The sequence below is a fragment of the Nothobranchius furzeri genome, chromosome 5, assembly GCF_043380555.1.
Source record: "Nothobranchius furzeri strain GRZ-AD chromosome 5, NfurGRZ-RIMD1, whole genome shotgun sequence".
Lineage (NCBI taxonomy): Eukaryota > Metazoa > Chordata > Actinopteri > Cyprinodontiformes > Nothobranchiidae > Nothobranchius > Nothobranchius furzeri.
The window spans coordinates 74,148,306-74,165,940 of record NC_091745.1 but is presented as its reverse complement, the minus strand read 5'-3'; the positions used below and the strand labels follow the sequence as shown (position 1 = coordinate 74,165,940).

At 40.6% G+C, this 17,635-nt stretch overlaps 1 protein-coding gene across 2 annotated transcripts in view; it reads right to left on the bottom strand.

The window, feature by feature from the left end:
* Positions 1–5,738: 5,738 nt before the first annotated feature.
* Positions 5,739–17,635, bottom strand: part of clstn3 (calsyntenin 3) — a 31,587-nt gene continuing 19,690 nt past the window's right edge. Inside the window, exons 13-19 of one of the 2 annotated variants that reach the window (XM_015950238.3) lie at positions 16,127–16,275; positions 11,340–11,566; positions 11,085–11,246; positions 10,799–10,944; positions 9,607–9,742; positions 6,105–6,289; positions 5,739–6,025 (exon numbers count right to left, since the gene is read on the bottom strand). In XM_015950238.3, the coding sequence (XP_015805724.3) occupies positions 5,861–6,025; positions 6,105–6,289; positions 9,607–9,742; positions 10,799–10,944; positions 11,085–11,246; positions 11,340–11,566; positions 16,127–16,275 (1,170 nt within the window). In that variant the 3' untranslated portion in view covers positions 5,739–5,860. The remainder of the gene's footprint in view (positions 6,026–6,104; positions 6,290–9,606; positions 9,743–10,798; positions 10,945–11,084; positions 11,247–11,339; positions 11,567–16,126; positions 16,276–17,635) is intronic. The other variant, XM_015950237.3, reaches the window with a different exon arrangement.

Here is a 17,635-nt window from a genome sequence, read left to right as displayed (position 1 = left end):
AAAGGATAGTTTGGGAAAGTCTCAAAGTATAAAGGTCAAACCTGCAAACCATCATTCAGGTATTTACGGTTTTCAAGTCCTCAGGCTTTTGAGCACGAAGACTCTTCATGTTACAGTGATCAGATCAGCCAAGTGTTCTTGGGGGCCCCTTGGAAAACCATTACCACTGCACAAAAGCCATGACTACATCCAGGAATGTAAAATTGCTGTGCAAAGAGGAAGCAATAAATCAACACTGTGTAGAAACAATGATGAGGTCTTGGGACACTAACTCATCTCAGATGGACAAAAAAACAGTGGATATGTTCTGTGGTCAGATGAGTTCACATTTTTGGTTGTTCTGGACAAATAAAAGAGATACTGAGCTCTGTATACAAAAAAGAACAACCGTCAAAGTTCTCATTAGGTAATAATAATTTTGCTCATTCATACTTTTGTAAACAAGAAACCTGCAGTTCAACAGCCTGATTTAACAAATTCTAGCTCCTAAATCTAACAGAAGCATGCACTAAACTGGAAAATACGCTCATATTATTAAAAAATGCAAAATATCTGTGGATTTTTGAATGAAAACACCATTATTATTATTATTAAAGGTCCAATATGTAAGAATGACAAATGGTGCAGTGGCTACCACCATTGCCTTGCAGCTACAAGGTCTTGGGTTCACATCCTGGCCTCAAATAGTTTGCGTGTTCTTCCTGTGCACACATGGGTTCTCTTGGTTAATTGGTCTGTCTAAATTGTTCTTAGGTGTGAGTAATAATAATAATAATAATACATTTTATTTAAAAGCACCTTTCAGGACACCCAAGGTCACTTTACACAAAACACGTAATAAAATACAATAAAACAATAATAAAACCCAAAGAAGAAAAAACAGAGAGAAACATTTCAATAAAATCAGAGGTTGTAGGCAGATTTAAACATGTGTGTTTTGAGTTTTGTTTTGAAAAGGGTAAAACTGTCAACGTTCCTGATGTCTGGGGGAAGTGAGTTCCAGAGTCGAGGAGCAGAGCGGCTGAAAGCTCTGCTCCCCATGGTAGCGAGACGGGCAGAAGGAACCGCAAGATGGATGGAAGAAGAAGATCTGAGTGAACGGGACGGGGTGTGAATACTTATAAGGTCTGAGATATATGGAGGAGAGAGGTTGTGGATAGCTTTGAAGGTATGGAGGAGAATTTTGAAGATGGACCTGAATTTAACTGGGAGCCAGTGAAGCTGCTGGAGAACCGGCGTGATGTGGTGAAAGGAAGGGGTTCTGGTGATAATACGGGCTGCTGAATTCTGGACCAGTTGCAGTTTATGAAGGAGTTTGTTTAGGAAGACCATAAAGAAGTGAATTGCAATAGTCGATACAGGAGGTGACGAGGCTGTGGACGAGAATGGCGGCAGTGTGAGGGGTCAGTGAGGGACGGAGACGGTTTATGGAACGTAGATGGAAGTATGCTGACCGAATTAAGTTATTAATGTGAGCCTGAAAAGAAAGTGAGCTGTCGAGAATGACACCCAGACTCTTGACGTGAGGTGAGGGGGAGACTGTGGCGCTGTCAATAGTTAAAGAAAAGCTGTCAGATGTTGAGAGGGTGGAGTTAGTGCCAACAAGAAGAAGTTCAGTTTTATTGCCGTTGAGTTTGAGGAAATTAGAGGTGAACCATGATTTGATTTCAGAGAGGCAGAGTGTAAGGGAGGATGGTGGGAGAGTTGAGTTGGGCTTACTGGAAATGTAGAGCTGGGTGTCATCTGCAAAGCAGTGAAACTGGATATTGAATTTGCGGAAGATTTTGCCGATAGGGAGGAGATATACTATGAAGAGGAGGGGCCCCAGGACAGAGCCCTGGGGCACACCTGACTTGACTGGGGAGGGTTCTGAGGTAAAGGATTTTAACTGGATGAACTGAGTGCGGCCAGTAAGGTAAGATTGAAACCAGCTGAGGGGGGTGTGAGTGATGCCTAAGGAAGAGAGTCTATTGAGGAGGATGGGATGAGAAATGGTGTCAAAGGCCGCACTCAGATCGAGGAGAATAAGAATAGAGATTAAACCAGAATCAGCAGCAATGAGTAGGTCATTAGTGATCTTGATGAGAGCTGTTTCTGTGCTGTGGTGGGGACGGAAGCCAGACTGAAACTGTTCATAAAGGTTATTGCGGGTGAGATGGGAATGGAGCTGAGATGCAACAGTTTTCTCAAGGACTTTGGAAATGAAGGGAAGATGGGAAATGGGACGGAGGTTATTGAAATCATTGGGATCTAAACCAGGTTTTTTTGAGTGTGTGTGCATGGTTGTTTGTTCTGTGTGCTTTTGTGTTGCCTTGCAATGGACTGGCAACCTGTCCAGGCTGTACTCTGCCCATTTGCCCATTGACTACTGGAGATAGGCACCAGTCCATGTGACCCTGCATGGACAAGCGGGTTCAGATGATGGATGGATGACATCTTGTGTTCAAATTTGGGTATTGCAGCCCATTTTCAAAACACACAAGTGACCCTCTCCCACTCTGTTTCATGGCTGTTACCAGTTAGGGATCTCCAGAAGATTCTAGATGATAAGCGAAGACGAGTCATACACATTGTGTTCATAAGTGGATACGTATCCTACATTTTCATCTAATATTGAGTTGAAAAAGTAGATTGAGATTTTTGTAGAGCCAGCTATGTTTTTCTAATTCATGGTTAGCACTGTTAGCTCAATGTTAGCATCTAGCCTTCCTCACACGATATTAGAGTAAAACACAAGGATGTCTTTGCTTCTTAGGGGTCAAGAAATAGTTCCTGGGTCGCTCCTGTTGCTTGCTGACACACTTCTGGAGCTTTTTGCTGGCTGGTGTCAAATTACAAATGTTGCATTGACTGGCGCCAGCCTCGAAAGGATAAAAACGGACAACCCCCCACTCTGTTGAGAAAGAAATCTGTTTCAATGTAACCTTCCTCCAGCATGATTGAGCCGTTAGATTATTTTTTGATTATTTCACTGTAAAATGATTACTTACTGTACCTTTAAATAAAAAATATTGTTGTTGTAAATGTGTAGAAATACAAAGCAGAAAGTTTTCAGTTGCTTTCTCTAGTTGGGGACACTAAATTGTTTGAACAATTTAATTATTTTAAAGGTACCATTTACTGTATCAAGGTGGAATTTATTTGGAAAGCCCTGATTGGTGCAAAATAATTCAATATTTAATACATTTGCATTGAAACAACATCACAAATCTTTGTTTCCCCATTAAAGCCATAACTTTTTCATATTTTTTAAATCATTTTCTTGAGCCAGTATGGGCTAAAATGAACCTTTACAGGGTTAATGAAATGTTACTCAGTTCCTCACTGCCCTCTGTGGCAAGAATGCCGCACTTGCATTGTCAGAGTGGCGGGCTGCTCCCTGTTGGACTTATAGTGGAGCTGAAATACCTGGCGCTGGAGTCTGCTTCCAGCACGTTTCCTGCATGTTTTAGATTAAAACACATCTAATTTGTTAGATTTGGTGATGAGCCGCTCTTGTAGAAATTTGAGACATTTCAGCAGTTAGATTAAGACGGACGCACAGCAAGAAAAGAAGTTTCACTTTTGGTTTCACTAACCTGACACTAGGGGGTGCTAAAAGCAAACCTGAACTGAACTTGCGCTGTAAGATGAATTCTCGCGAGATTTGGAGTTTTCCAAACTCGGAAGAATCCTGAATCAAAATATGTAGACTCGACACGGGACGGGGTTACGTGAAGTTCTACTTACTTTGAGAAAATCATTGGTAATATATTGTGTAGGTAGATGTATTTGTAAGTAAAGCCTAATTACCTACCTGATTGGTTTGAGGAAAATGTAATTTTTCTATTAAGTAGGAAATATTTCAATCAATAATTACAATTAAGAAAATTATACGTGACGGATACATAATTGAGAAGCTTTCGAACAGCAAAATTAATCTATTTTAAAGTGAATTTTACTTATTTGTTTTCAAAAATGAGATTTCTTGATAAAAATGCCCTCCAGTATGCAGAACCACCACATTAATAAAGAAACCATCTCATGGAGATGTCATATAGTGTTTTTATTATGAATTTTGTAACGTTTTCCCACAGTTAATTACTTAGCATAATCCATGTTGGCATTTTATAATTATTACAGATAAAGTCTGAACATAGTAATAATATAAGTTATTATTCAATGCAATGTTTAATCCTTCTTAACGTCACACTCAAAAACAACAGGCTTTATGTACTGACAGCCTTCGCACTGCACATTAATAGGCTACACAGACAGACAGCAAGAGACACGGAGGGAGAGGTGTGGGGGGGGGGGGGGGGCAGGAAGGTGGAAGGAGGGAAAGGTGAGGAGAAGCACACAGTTGTACATTCAGAGGACTGAAAATGACATTTGAATAAGATTTGGAATAATGATAATAATAAAAAGCATTTTATCTTTAAATGGGAAGAAAGAAAAATGACCCTGCAGTCTAATGCATGAATGAGTGAGACGTATTGAAGCATCACAACAATGTGCCCTCCTTTTTACTTTTCATTTATATGAACATATGCTTAAATTACAACAATATTACACACAACTAAAGAGACACTCATCAAGCCGGAGATGATCATCCTTATCACTACTAATATTAATAGTATTCTTATTATCATTATTATCATTATAGTATTTTCTGATGCTGGAAAGGTGATTCCTTAAATGGAAAAAAGAAAGAAAATCACAATTTGCCTCCCTCTTAAAATGTGCTGGAAAGAGAAAGAGTGAACACAAAATAATAATAATAATAATAGATATAACAATATTTTGTATGTACAGAAAATTCATTACAATCAAAACTGCCCAAGCTGAGCGGACATTCTGGAAACAACTAAGGTGGCGATGTAGATGCTGTGTTCTTGTGTGTTTGCGTGTGACATTCAGTTGAGGAGTGTACAGTGAGAGAAATGGTGCAGAGGGCGACATGGATGGGCAGGCAGGGGGTCAGAGGTCAGGCGCTGCTTTTGTCATCCTAATGCACGAGCTGGAACTTTGCAAAGACTCCAGTTTGAAGCTGAAAACAAGTTGAATTAGAAAGTATTTCATGTTTTTTTGAAGGCTTTTGTATTTATGGAGTGTTGCAGAAGTAGCGCCTGTATGAAGGTTGAGGTCTGAGGTTGGTGCGTGCTCCGATGTTGTTGGGGGGGGGGGGTAAACAAAATACAGCAAAGAATGGATGTAGGAGACCAATCTTGCTATAAAAAAGCATGTGAGGAGATCTGATTTGAGGTTTTATAAACACAATAGGTGAGCGCATTGCCTTCACAATGTGGTGGAGAAGAGATATTTCAGGAGATGATAGAAATAGGGAGAAAAGGGCTTGTGCAAAGACCTTTTGAGTCAGTTCATTAAACAAGTTCAAACATGTGAACATCAAGGATTCCGTCTTTGCCCAGAAACCGTACTTCAGGTTTGAAGATTTGACTTTTTTCATTAAGAAAGGAAGAATACAATCAGTTATTTAAACAAAACAGTCCCTTTCAACCAGCCTTGCACTTCACAGACACCGTGTTGTGATTTCGACCACATATAATTTTGGTGGGGCTTAGTTAGGCGATTTAATTACATTGACTGTTTACATTGTGCCATTGAACATTTAGGTGGAGAACGACAGCCGGTTGTTGGCTATAGGTCACATATGGCGTTGAGTGTTACAGTGATTGTGCGTTGTGTTTGTAAGCATACATTCCTTATACATGTGGTGTCAGCAGTTGATGTTAAAAGTGTGTGTGTGTTTGTGTGTGTGTGTGTGTGTGTGTGTGTGTGTGTGTGTGTGTGTGTGTGTGTGTGTGAGGAGCGCTGATCTTGTGGTTTCCATGAGAACTCGTGCAGAGATACATGTGGCTCAGTAGCGACGGGCGTTTCCATCTTTGCCCTCCTTCTTGATGATGATTCGCTGGTCGTCGCTCGCATCGTCGGGCGACTCTGCTGCCTCCTCGTCTTCCTCCCCCTCCCCCTCCGTGTCGGCAGAGATGCCCATAGGAGATTCGTAGGTCTGTGGGAGCACACGCTGATGAAACTACATGTCAATAAATAATTTTTTATTCATTTATTATGATTTTATTCCCAATGAAAAGCAGTGGTGCTACCTCCATTGGGTTGACGATGATGGTGAGTGCTGAGTCATCCCATTGGCTGCTTCCTTCCTTTGCCCCTCCCCTTGCACTGTCGCCTCGGCGATGGATGGAACGAATTCGGAAGACACCTAGGATTACCATGACAACCAGGAAACCCACACACACCATGATGATGACGGTGGCTGCTCCTGGAACCACTGTAAAAAAAGCACAGACCACGTTCAAAGGAACAGTTTCAATAAAAATGTTTTCATTTAATCACACGAAACTACCAAAATGAGCAGAAACAAACATCTGAGTTGATCTAAAACCTGATGCAGCTCCACTGTTCTCAAAAGCATATTAAAAACGCCTCAATGTGCCACTTTACTGAAACGGTCAAATCAAATCTTCATAACAATAAACAAAGGTTGCTGCATTTACTCAGCCACTTTCATTGTTGGACTAAATAGCTACTTAAAAATCCAATACTTGTCTAATTTATGCTGGTAAAACCCACAGAGTCCTTTTGTCAAGATGTCAACAGAAACAAATTAACATTGGCTTTAGAGACATAAAAATACAAACAGGAAGACTTCTATTTTTGTCAATTTCACTCTTCAGATTCCTAATTATTAAGGTGATTTATAGATTTATTTTTTCTTTTTGCATAAATGTTGAAGATTTGTTGACCCAAACAGTAGAAGATTATAAAATATCATTCTGTATTGGTTTAGATCACATATGTCAGAGTAAAGGCCCGCGGGCCAGATGCGGCCCGCGGAGCATTTTTATGTGGCCCGCGAGATAAATATCAAAAATATATTAAAACTGGCCCGCTGGCCGATTTTACCGCAAAGACTTCAACTCCCATGATGCTTTGTGGCGTCAGCAAGGAGGCGACGCGCCCCCTCCTTTGTGTTTTTTCCAGCCCGAGGCAGTCAGGTCAGGGGTAGTTGGGTGTCTGCAGCTCCGCTGTCTCGGACAAACTACACTCCTCTCACTCAGCGCCGAGTTCACTCAGCTGTTTTCTGACGTTGAAGCCCAGAAATGGAGTTTCTAGCCGCTCAGTAATGTGTTCACGGCTTAAAGAGAAAGTTTTCAAACTAACGTCCAGACAGAACTGATATAACTCCAGCGAACAGCGACACGCTCAAACCAGCACGACTGGTCGTGTTTCCTCCCCGACACACAACAACGTGGTCAAGCTGCTCAGACATGTTCATCAGCACAAACCTATGTGAGCACCTGTTGTCATCTAATGTTGTCATTATTATGATGAAGATGAACAAAACAACAGGAGTCTCCTCCTCAGCTCAGGTCAACCCCATGATGCAGGTATCTGGCTGGAACAGGTGAGCATCACAGTAAACCAGTGGAATAAACTGAGCTTTAAATTTGTTGGTTTTATGCTCTTTTTCTGCTCCAAAACATGAAAGTTAACAGGTGAGATGTTGCATTTTCATTTAAGATAAAATTACATTTTTATTTTGTTGTTGGCCCGTGAGAAAAGATTTAACCTACAGTAAACAGGAAGTGGAAAGGCTGCAGATAGATGAATAGAATAGAAAATCCCTTTATTGTTCCTCAGTGGGGAAAGCTAGACGTCACAGCAGCGATGACACGTATTACAGGAGAAAAAGGAAAATAAAAAATAAGAAAAACGAATAAACAACAAGAAAACATAAATCCTGAATAGATTTTAAAAATGCTGATTATACCACAAGTAATGAATACCACTGATGCCTTTTATTTAAAACTGACTTGCTCGTGTGTAATTTGGTTATTCCACATTCAGTGTTAATGCAGAAATAAGTTTGTTTCCAAATTTAAAGGTTCAAAATTGCATATATGTTGATAAAGAAAATGTGCAAATTTGCCGTCACTTTTTCAAAAAATATTAAGTTTGGCCCTCGACTCCGTCCCAGAGTTTCATTTCGGCCCCGTGTGAGTTTGAGTTTGACACCCCTGGTTTAGATGATATCCTAAACCAGTGTGTGTGTGTGGGGCTGGCCTCATTCTCATCCAGGACTACACGTCTATGGGGAGGCCCGCAGGGATCGATTCTAGAGCCTCTGTTGTTCGCTTTTTATATTCTGTCTTTAGGTGACATACGTATTGTAGACATTTGGAATTTCTTTCCATTGTTATGCTGATGATTGTCAACTTTACTTACCATTTACAAATACGAGGATCACTTAATTGAAAAGGTTCTTGACTGTTTGAGAGACATTAAGGGCTTAGACGGTAAATAACTTCCTTAAATTTGCTGCACTCATGTATCCACTGTTGATTTTGGTGAACCAACTCTCTATCAGACTAGTTAAGTGGTCAGTCAGCCTTAGGGTTAGATTCATAACGGATTTAGTTTTGATGGCCATGTAAATGGGGTGATGTCATCAGCTGTCTTTGATGTTTGTCTAATGAAGCCTTTTTTTTAGATAAGACCTGGAAACAGTCATTCCTGCATTTATTACATCCTGTTTGGATTGCGACTTAATTGTGACTGTTCTGTTTTGGTCTTTGCTCATGTAGGTTTTATTGAATAAGGCCATGTTTTGTTCAGCACTGGTTAGCATTAAGTTGCTTTTCTAGATAAATAAAAAATAAGGATTATCTGATAGCCCTACTTTATGGAGATGTAGCATGTGCTTGTGTTTTTGTTTTCATCAGACCACACGTGATGTTTCAATGGGTTACGTATATTAAATCTGATAAAATCTGAGCATTTTTCTGTTCGGCTGACTGTTTCGTAGTCCTTTTCAAAGAGCTTGTTTTCCTCACCTTAATTATTTTTTTCAGTTTCTTGTTTCAGAATAAAACATTTTATTATCTGAAAATGGCAATTCTAAAACACAGAAGCAGAAAAAAATTGGGGGAAAAAAGAACAGGATATAAGTTAAAATAACACATTTTACAAATTTATTTTCTGAAAAGTAATTTTTAGATTTCTTATTTGCCAGTTTGTGCAATTTTTCTGCAAACAAGCTTTGTTACAACAAGAATGATGCGATAACTTTCATTGAGTTTTGTCATTGTGTGATTTTTTGCCTTCGCCGTGAAAATCCCCTCTTGTTTTTCTGCTGCTCTCACCTGCAAACACAGGATGAATGTTCTATCCTTGGCGTTTCACATTGTTAAACTAGTCGGTTCTAAGCAACAACGGGCTAGTCTTGTTTAATATTTTTTGAGGATGGCTGTGTGTGTGTGCATGTGTGTGTGTGTGTTGGGTCTCTAGTATTTGGATGCTGAATCAGCTGTCAGTGCATCAGTGATGCTCAGACATTCACCAACACACCTGCCCAACTCTACTCGCTGACAAGACCTAAATGAATGTCTGTTAAGCTTTCATTTTTGGCTTCCTGCTCAGACAATCCGAACTTTGCTGCATCAAAATCCACGGCTTCTTAACAATATTACATCATTTCTGTTTGAGGCTTATTCCCCTAAAATAAAAACTATAATTTCTGAGATTGTTGCTAGTCCAGAAATTTCAACTCAAATTTGACATTGTCAGAGCAGAGGGGAATGCCACCTGAGTTCCGGTGTGGATTGGGCAAAGTGTGTCCACTCAGCTCTCCAGAATGGTGGGATGGATGGAGAAACTGCTGCTGTGAAGCCAGCAGGTGGGACGGGTGGTAGAGGCTGTCCAAGGAGTGGAGGAAGTTCACCTAAAGGGAATAAAAAGAGTTACCAAGACACAATGTGGCTCGTCAGAAGGGGGGGCGCTAGGGAGCCACCATGACGTGAAAGGAGAAAAAAAAACCTACAGTCATATACTTAGATTCGTTATAAATGTGGGAGATTTGTTTAATTGTGTGTGCCTACATGCAATCTGATTTATATGCACATTATTTTCACCAGCTGACTCTCATTAAAGGGACTTTGTGGAGTTTTGAATTTTTATGCTCGCGATTGCCCCCTCAGGCCAAAAGCGTAATGGCAGCTTCAATAGTAGGCTCGTACAAGAGGCGCGCATGCTAATTTGCAGGAAATATCTAGAAGAAAGTTCCACAGAAAGTAGCTAAGGGTCCTCAGAAATGTAGCTAGCTTTGTCACTATAGGCAACAAAGTGGCACTGCCTCTCTCTCTGCTGCTAAAGCTACGGATAGCAAATGCTACGGGCTATGTCTGAGCGTGAACGCGCATGAAGCAGCCTGCTCGACCCGAGCATCTCTCTTTTTCTGTGATTTTACAGAAAAACAGGCAATCACAGTAAAAATGCCAGGGCTCATTTTACAGGACCAGGGCATTGCAGGAGAATGCATGAAGAAGAAATGTATTATTTCTATACATGTTTTGGCTGTCAAACTTCCATAATATCCCTTTAAACAGTGAATTTCCTCCAATAGACTCACAAATATCACTCCTGGAGCACTGGCAAATGCGCCCCTGAACTGCAGCTAAACAGCCAATCACATTTGGTTGCTAGGGAGAATTTAGGGAATATTTGAGTATAATTATTATTACCTAATTTATTTGTAAATTTGCTAACGGTGTTTATCTGTAAAACTGCTTATTTAGAGAAGGGAAAAAAAACGATAGCGTTCATCTAAATTCTTATGAAGTAAAATCATTTCACACAACAGACAATTTCAGCACAGGAAACATCCCTCATAACTAAATCATGAAAGCATTCCAGCTTTTATACAAACAGTTTTCCCAAAAGGACGAGGCACACAGCTGAAGGATTTTCAGAGGTGTTTTCTGAGTGAGTCTCTCTTTACCTCCAGAGTCAACTCGTTGCTCGTGTATCTGCCATTCATCTCGGAGCAGGACAGGCGGAACCTCCTCTCAAAACGAGCCGAGCCTTTGGCCAGACGGTATCGGACAGAGCGAAGGACGTCCTCATACACGGAGATGGATTCAGCTCCTGCAGGAGACACAAAACAGGAGCAGGATAAAAAGGAAGATATGGAGTCCTCAGATTTAGTAAAATATTTAATGTTTACATGTCTTTAAATAGGTTATTTCCCCAAGATCCTCTGCAACACTTCCACAGAGCAGCGGTACCTGTAATGGCAATGTAAGCTGTCGTATTGATGATCTCCAACCCTCGCTCTCGAACGAGGTCCATGTCCACCAGAAGCTCCTCCTTCTCCAGGTTTAGCTCCTCCCCCAGTGGCTGCACCTCACAACCATCTAAAGTGTGGGCGACGGCATCCGACATCAGAGCTGCAAAATAATAAAATTCAATAAATAAATGAACCACTCGCTTTTACGACAAACCACGAAGAAGTACTCTAAATAAATCCGACACTGACTCACCTCCACCCTCCATCCCCTGTGCAGCTGTGTTGATGGCGTGAGAGAGTGAACAAACGATCCGGAGTTCTGGGAAGAGGGGAACCCCGCTGGGGCTTTCGAACTCGGGGGCTGGACGGGCCAGATGTGGGCCTACCCCAGACAGAGAGATCTGAGGGGCGTCCGGCTGCAGAACCACCAGATAGCCTTCCAGCTGCTTGAGGGAAAGGCAGCTCTCTTCATTGAAACATCTGGTAGAGAATTAAAGAAATTAAAAACAAAAAAATGTTTTTTTATGCAGAATAAATAAACTTCCACCACCATATTTATAAATTCACATGCTGCATTCATTTCTTGAGGAAACTTTTGAGCTTTTTGCAGGGTTTATTCTCTTCATTAGAAATTGTTTAATTACCCATGTTGCAGAAACAAATTGTGAGAAAATACTGATTTCTGTCTTTTGGAATTACACCAAATCAGCATTTATGGCACTTGTTGTGAATAAGTAAAACAAATGTTCTTGTGCAATTCTGTTTGCAATTTCTTTTCACATTTTTGAGGAGCTGTTGAGCTTTCATTACCTCTAAATAACTTTGCTTCACAGCTCACTAAGTGCTCTCAAAGGTGTTTCATAGCTCTCGTATTTTTGTATTCACTGAAACTAAATTAAGAAGGGTTTAGACGCCTGTACAACTCCACAACTAATCACATTTGTCCTGCTGATATTTCAGGGAAACAAGAATTCTTATAAATGCTGTTTACAATTTCAGTTTGCGCCTATAGCGAGTTACTTTAAAAAACAAGAAATTCCCCAACTCCCACAAAGCAGTATTCTTCAAAAAGCCTATTAATGACAGCAGCAAGATAAAACTTCAGATGTTTGAGTTGAGGTGTGCCATCCCAACAAATCAACCACCAGCACCTTTAATTATAAATACAGCTCAGGATGCTGAGAAAGGCACATTTAAAGCGCATCATGTTCTAACTTCCATTCTTGTAATCACATAGAAAACATTAAACCAACACTAAAGAGTTTTTAACACTCTAAGATACTGCTTTTAAACTGGTTTCAGTGATTCTTGAGGTAGAAACTTTACCAACTCCACACTGGACAGCACTCTGTCGCCCTCTGCTGACCAGAAACCACGGTTCAGGTGGGAACACTAGTCGGAGGTCTCCACCTGCTTCCTGGCAACAGCTGGTAGCTCATATGAAAGTTAGCAGTTAGCTTTTATAGTTAGCTGACAGTCAATAATAATTAAAGTAATAATAATTATTATATTAATAAGATGATGATGATGATGAAGAATAAGAAGATTATGATGATAATGACGATAATGAAGCTGATGAAGATGATGATAATGAAGAAGAGGAAGAAAAAGAAGAAGATGATGATAATGAAGATGATGATGATGAAGAAGAAGAAGATAAAGTAGAGGAAGATAATGAAGATGAAAAAGAAGAAGATGAGGATGAGGAAGAAAATGATGATGATGATGAAGAAGAGGAAGAAAAAGAAGATGGCGATGATGAAGATGATGAAGAATAAGATGATAAAGACAATGAAGAAGAAGAAGAAGGTGAAGATGATGAAGAATATGATGAAGAAGAAGAAAAAAATAACAATAAGATGATGATGATGATGATGATGAAGAAGAAGATAAAGAAGAGGAAGATGATGAAGAAGACGACAAGGAAAATGATAATGAGAATGAGAAAATGATGATGATGAAGAGGAAGAAAAAGAAGATGACGATAATGAAGATGATGATGATGATGATGATGATGATGATGATGAAGATAAAGAAGAGGAAGATGATGAAGAAGAGGAAGACAAAGAAGATGATGATAATGAAGATGATGATGATGAAGATAAAGAAGAGGAAGATGATGAAGAAGAGGAAGAAAAAGAAGAAGATGACGATGATGATGAAGAAGAAGATTTAGCTTTTTTGTTGGCATCGTTTTGTTGTAAATCTGCTTCTAACCAGTAGGAGGGAGAAGTGAGAAAATGTTTAAAGTTCTTTTCATTTAAAACAGATGACACTGCTGCAGAATGCCTTAGACCACCATGTTGATTTAAAGGTGTTTACATTTGCAGTGGTCTGCAACTAAACCCCCGAGGCGCCTGTACCAGCATGAAGAATTCAGCTGGATGTGAACACAACTTTAGATGACAAGATTTAGAGTTGTATTTCCTGATATTAGGACATCTTGCTTCTGATTGGCTAACAGCAACGCGACTCTACCACTGACTCCGTTTGCTCTGAAAAATTGACGTTTTATCTCCACAAATAACACAAGTCTGTAGGAGTTCTGCTGTGTGGTGCAATTGCTAATGCTAACAGTTAGCTTCTACTAGTCGCGACGTTCTCTGCTGTTTCCAGGATGCTAAACCAGCAACAGCCTTCCCCGATGTCAAGATGAATGAGTCCATGAATGTTAAGTGACAGGGTGACGTAGATCTGTCAGGCTTTTCTAATCCTAGAGTTTCACCGTCTGTTTTCTATCAGAAGCTAATGCAGGAGATAGGTGTAGGAGACTATTTCCATGTTCAGCTTGCATGAAAAACTCAAAGTGAACGATTATAATCAGAAATAATTGTTAAAAAATGGTTTTTCAGAGAATCACACTTTAAGGGTCAGGGTTTGCAAAATTTCTACTGTTTTGAAAATGATGCATTTCAGATCTTCTGAGCAGTGATTGCTAAATGGCTGTTGCACAGATTCCTTCTATAATTTACTCACACAGTTTTATTTATTTTTCGTAGCTCCCGTGTCCCCCGTGGTCTGGGGACATCTGTAAGCCCTGTGCTTATCCTCACTGGTTTGCAACTGAAGGGCAGCAATAGAGACTACATTTAGGAATGATTCTGTGAGTTTAATTTTTAAAAAGCCCGCAGGCTTATGAGAGCAAGATCAAACCTACGCTGAACATGACTCCGGGCTATTAGCAGACATTGTATTGCATTTGCATTCTCCAGCATCTCTAAACAACCTTTGACATGTAAAACGTGCACTTTTTAATTTTGCTTTCATAAATGTGCAGGGTATCTGACTGAAAGCAGCTGCGGTAATTTATGTTAGCAACCTTATCACTTTTCATGCACATGCATGAAAAAGTCCTGTTCTTAATCCAGTTCCCTCAAAAACACGATGACAATGGGCTGCATGGTGGCGCAGTGGTTAGCACTGTTGCCTCGCCGCAAGGAGGCTGCAGGTTCGAAACTCGGCTGCGGCCTTTCTGCGTGGAGTTGCGTGTTCTCCCCATGCATGCGTGGGTTTCCTCCGGTTCCCCCCACAGATCACAACATGCCCTATAGGTTATAAATTGTAAGTCGCTTTGGATAAAAGCGTCTGCTAAATGAATAAACATAAACAACATAATAATAAACAATCAAAGTTGATTTGATGTGACTGAGAAAATGACAAATGTCCAACCACACCTCCGCTGTTAACAAATGTAAGTTCCCTGCTAGAAAGGGAGAGAAAATCACACTGATGGTAAAGCGCTACCATAGTCACTCATTTGCTCTAAAGTTCAGCATCATATGTGAAAGGGCATTAAGCTGATTAAGTGGTGTGTGTGTGTGTGTGTGTGTGTGTGTGTGTGTGTGTGTGTGTGTGTGTGTGTGTGTGTGTGTGTGTTGCTGATTTTCCACTTTCAGAGTGAGCAGCTGCTTTTATCAGCCTCTCCAGAAGGGCCTGCTGTTCGGCCATCTGGGTAACTCCTGGGCTCAAATCAGTCAAACCTTCACACACGCAATAAACACACCACCGACGAGAAAAAAAATTATCTTTGAGCAGAAACCCAGGGGGGGGGGGGGGGGAATCAGTTCATGCCCTTGAAATCTTGGGATTTCTAAAAGAAATCAGTAAAGGAAAAATAGAGTTTCTTTTGGCTTGACGCGAGGCCCGGCAATCGTCTTAATCCTCAAAATATTTTAATAAATGGCGTTTGAGTGCAAATACACAACATACCACACACAGGCAGTGAACTGGGTTTGTTAACTGTTAGCCAGTTCAAGGTGACGCATGAACCAGTTCTCTGAGATTGTGTGCTAGATAGCTGCGCAGAAATGAAGGGCAGTTTGATTCTTTTACTGTTTTATGGAGACACTTTTGCAGATTGTTCTAGAGAAGGCTGCTGCAAAAAGCAATCAGTGAAACTTTGCTTTAATAATAATAATAATAATGCATTGAACTTATATAGCGCTTTTCTAGACACCCAACGACGCTTTCACACACTCTCACATTCACACACTGCTTTAAACTAAAACCTGCAACAACTTCAAGCTATCACGGAAAAAGGACCCGGTACCTGCAGCTTCAGCTCTCAAAGAAAAAGTTACTGGACAGCTCAGTGAACAAAAAGATAAGATATTCCTTTTTTTTATCTTTAGCTGTAACGAGTTTTCGTGGCACACCGGTCGTTATCTCAGCTGATCCAAGGTCCACCTTTGATGAGTTCGGTGCCGAAGGAGGAGTGAACCACAGCAGAGAAGCACAAATTCTATCTCAGACGCTCATCTGTTAGCAAATGTCGGATGTACTGTTTGATACCCTGGAAGCATCTCAGTGTGATCGTTTATTTTTGATGCTTTATCCTCTTGTCTTAAGCTTCCAGCTTAAAGAAAAATATGTTTGGCTGCTTTTAAGGAAAAAGTTTTCTTTTTTCAGGCAAAGAACATGTTGAGTATGTGGAAAGAATAGTTTTGCAGAGAATTTGCACGATTATATTGCTTGTTTGTGTGAAATTAAACACCATTTGCACAGCAGTGAGAGTTTTAATCCACCTGTGTGTTTTTGTACCTAAGAGAGGTAGTGAGCTTTAGTGGACGGACTCCAGGGGTGGCAAATCGAAGCGAGTTCCTGTAGGTGACCTGCTGCACTGCTCGGTTAAAGCTCTCTATGTCGTCTCCCTCCAGCACCAACACGGACTGGCTCGGGTTCACGTGCACCTGGAAGTTCACACTTAAATCAATACGCCGTACAGATTTAGGACAAAGTCCCTCGATGTGAAGGAGAGCAAAAGTTCGGGCGACCAGGAGGGAAACAACTTCTCATACATGACTGGTTAATTCAGCAAAATATTTGGAGTGCAACACTTCCATAGAAGATGGTATCTTCAAATGATCATGCATAAAAAAAACAACTCTGCATAATTTATGGAAGCCCATTTCTGCTACTCTGATTAAAAACAAAATTCTTGCATCTCATTATTGTGACTTAGTCATCTCATAATTATAACTTACAGTGGTGTGAAAAACTATTTGCCCCCTTCCTGATTTCTTATTCTTTTGCATGTTTGTCACACAAAATGTTTCTGATCATCAAACACATTTAACCGTTAGTCAAAGATAACACAAGTAAACACAAAATGCAGTTTTGAAATGAGGGTTTTTATTATTTAGGGAGAGAACAAAATCCAAGCCTACATTGCCCTGTGTGAAAAAGTAATTGCCCCCCTTGTTAAAAAATAACCCAGCTGTGGTGTTTCACACCTGAGTTCAATTTCTGTAGCCACCCCCAAGCCTGATTACTGCCACACCTGTTTCAATCAAGAAATCACTTAAATATGAGCTGCCTGACACAGAGAAGTAGACCAAAAGCACCTCAAAAGCTGGACATCACGCCACGATCCAAAGAAATTCAAGAGCAGATGAGAACAAAAGTAACTGAGATCTATCAGTCTGGTAAAGGTTATAAAGCCATTTCTAAAGCTTTGGGACTCCAGCGAACCACAGTGAGAGCCATCATCCACAAATGGCAACAACATGGAACAGTGGTGAACCTTCCCAGGAGTGGGCGGCCGACCAAAATTACCCCAAGAGCGCAGAGACAACTCATCCGAGAGGTCACAAAAGACCCCAGGACAACTTCTAAAGAACTGCAGGTCTCACTTGCCTCAATTAAGGTCAGTGTTCACGACTCCACCATAAGAAAGAGACTGGGCAAAAATGGCCTGCATGGCAGGTTTCCAAGACGCGAACCACTGTTAAGCAAAAAGAACATCAGGGCTCGTCTCAATTTTGCTAAGAAACATCTCAATGATTGCCAAGACTTTTGGGAAAACACCTTGTGGACTGATGAGACAAAAGTAGAACTTTTTGGAAGGCAAATGTCCCGTTCCATCTGGCGTAGAAGTAACACAGCATTTCAGACAAAGAGCATCATACCAACAGTAAAACATGGTGGTGGTAGTGTGATGGTCTGGGGTTGTTTTGCTGCTTCAGGAACTGGAAGGCTTGCTGTGATAAGTGGAACGATGAATTCTACTGTCTACCAAAACAACCTGAAGGAGAACGTCCGGCCATCTGT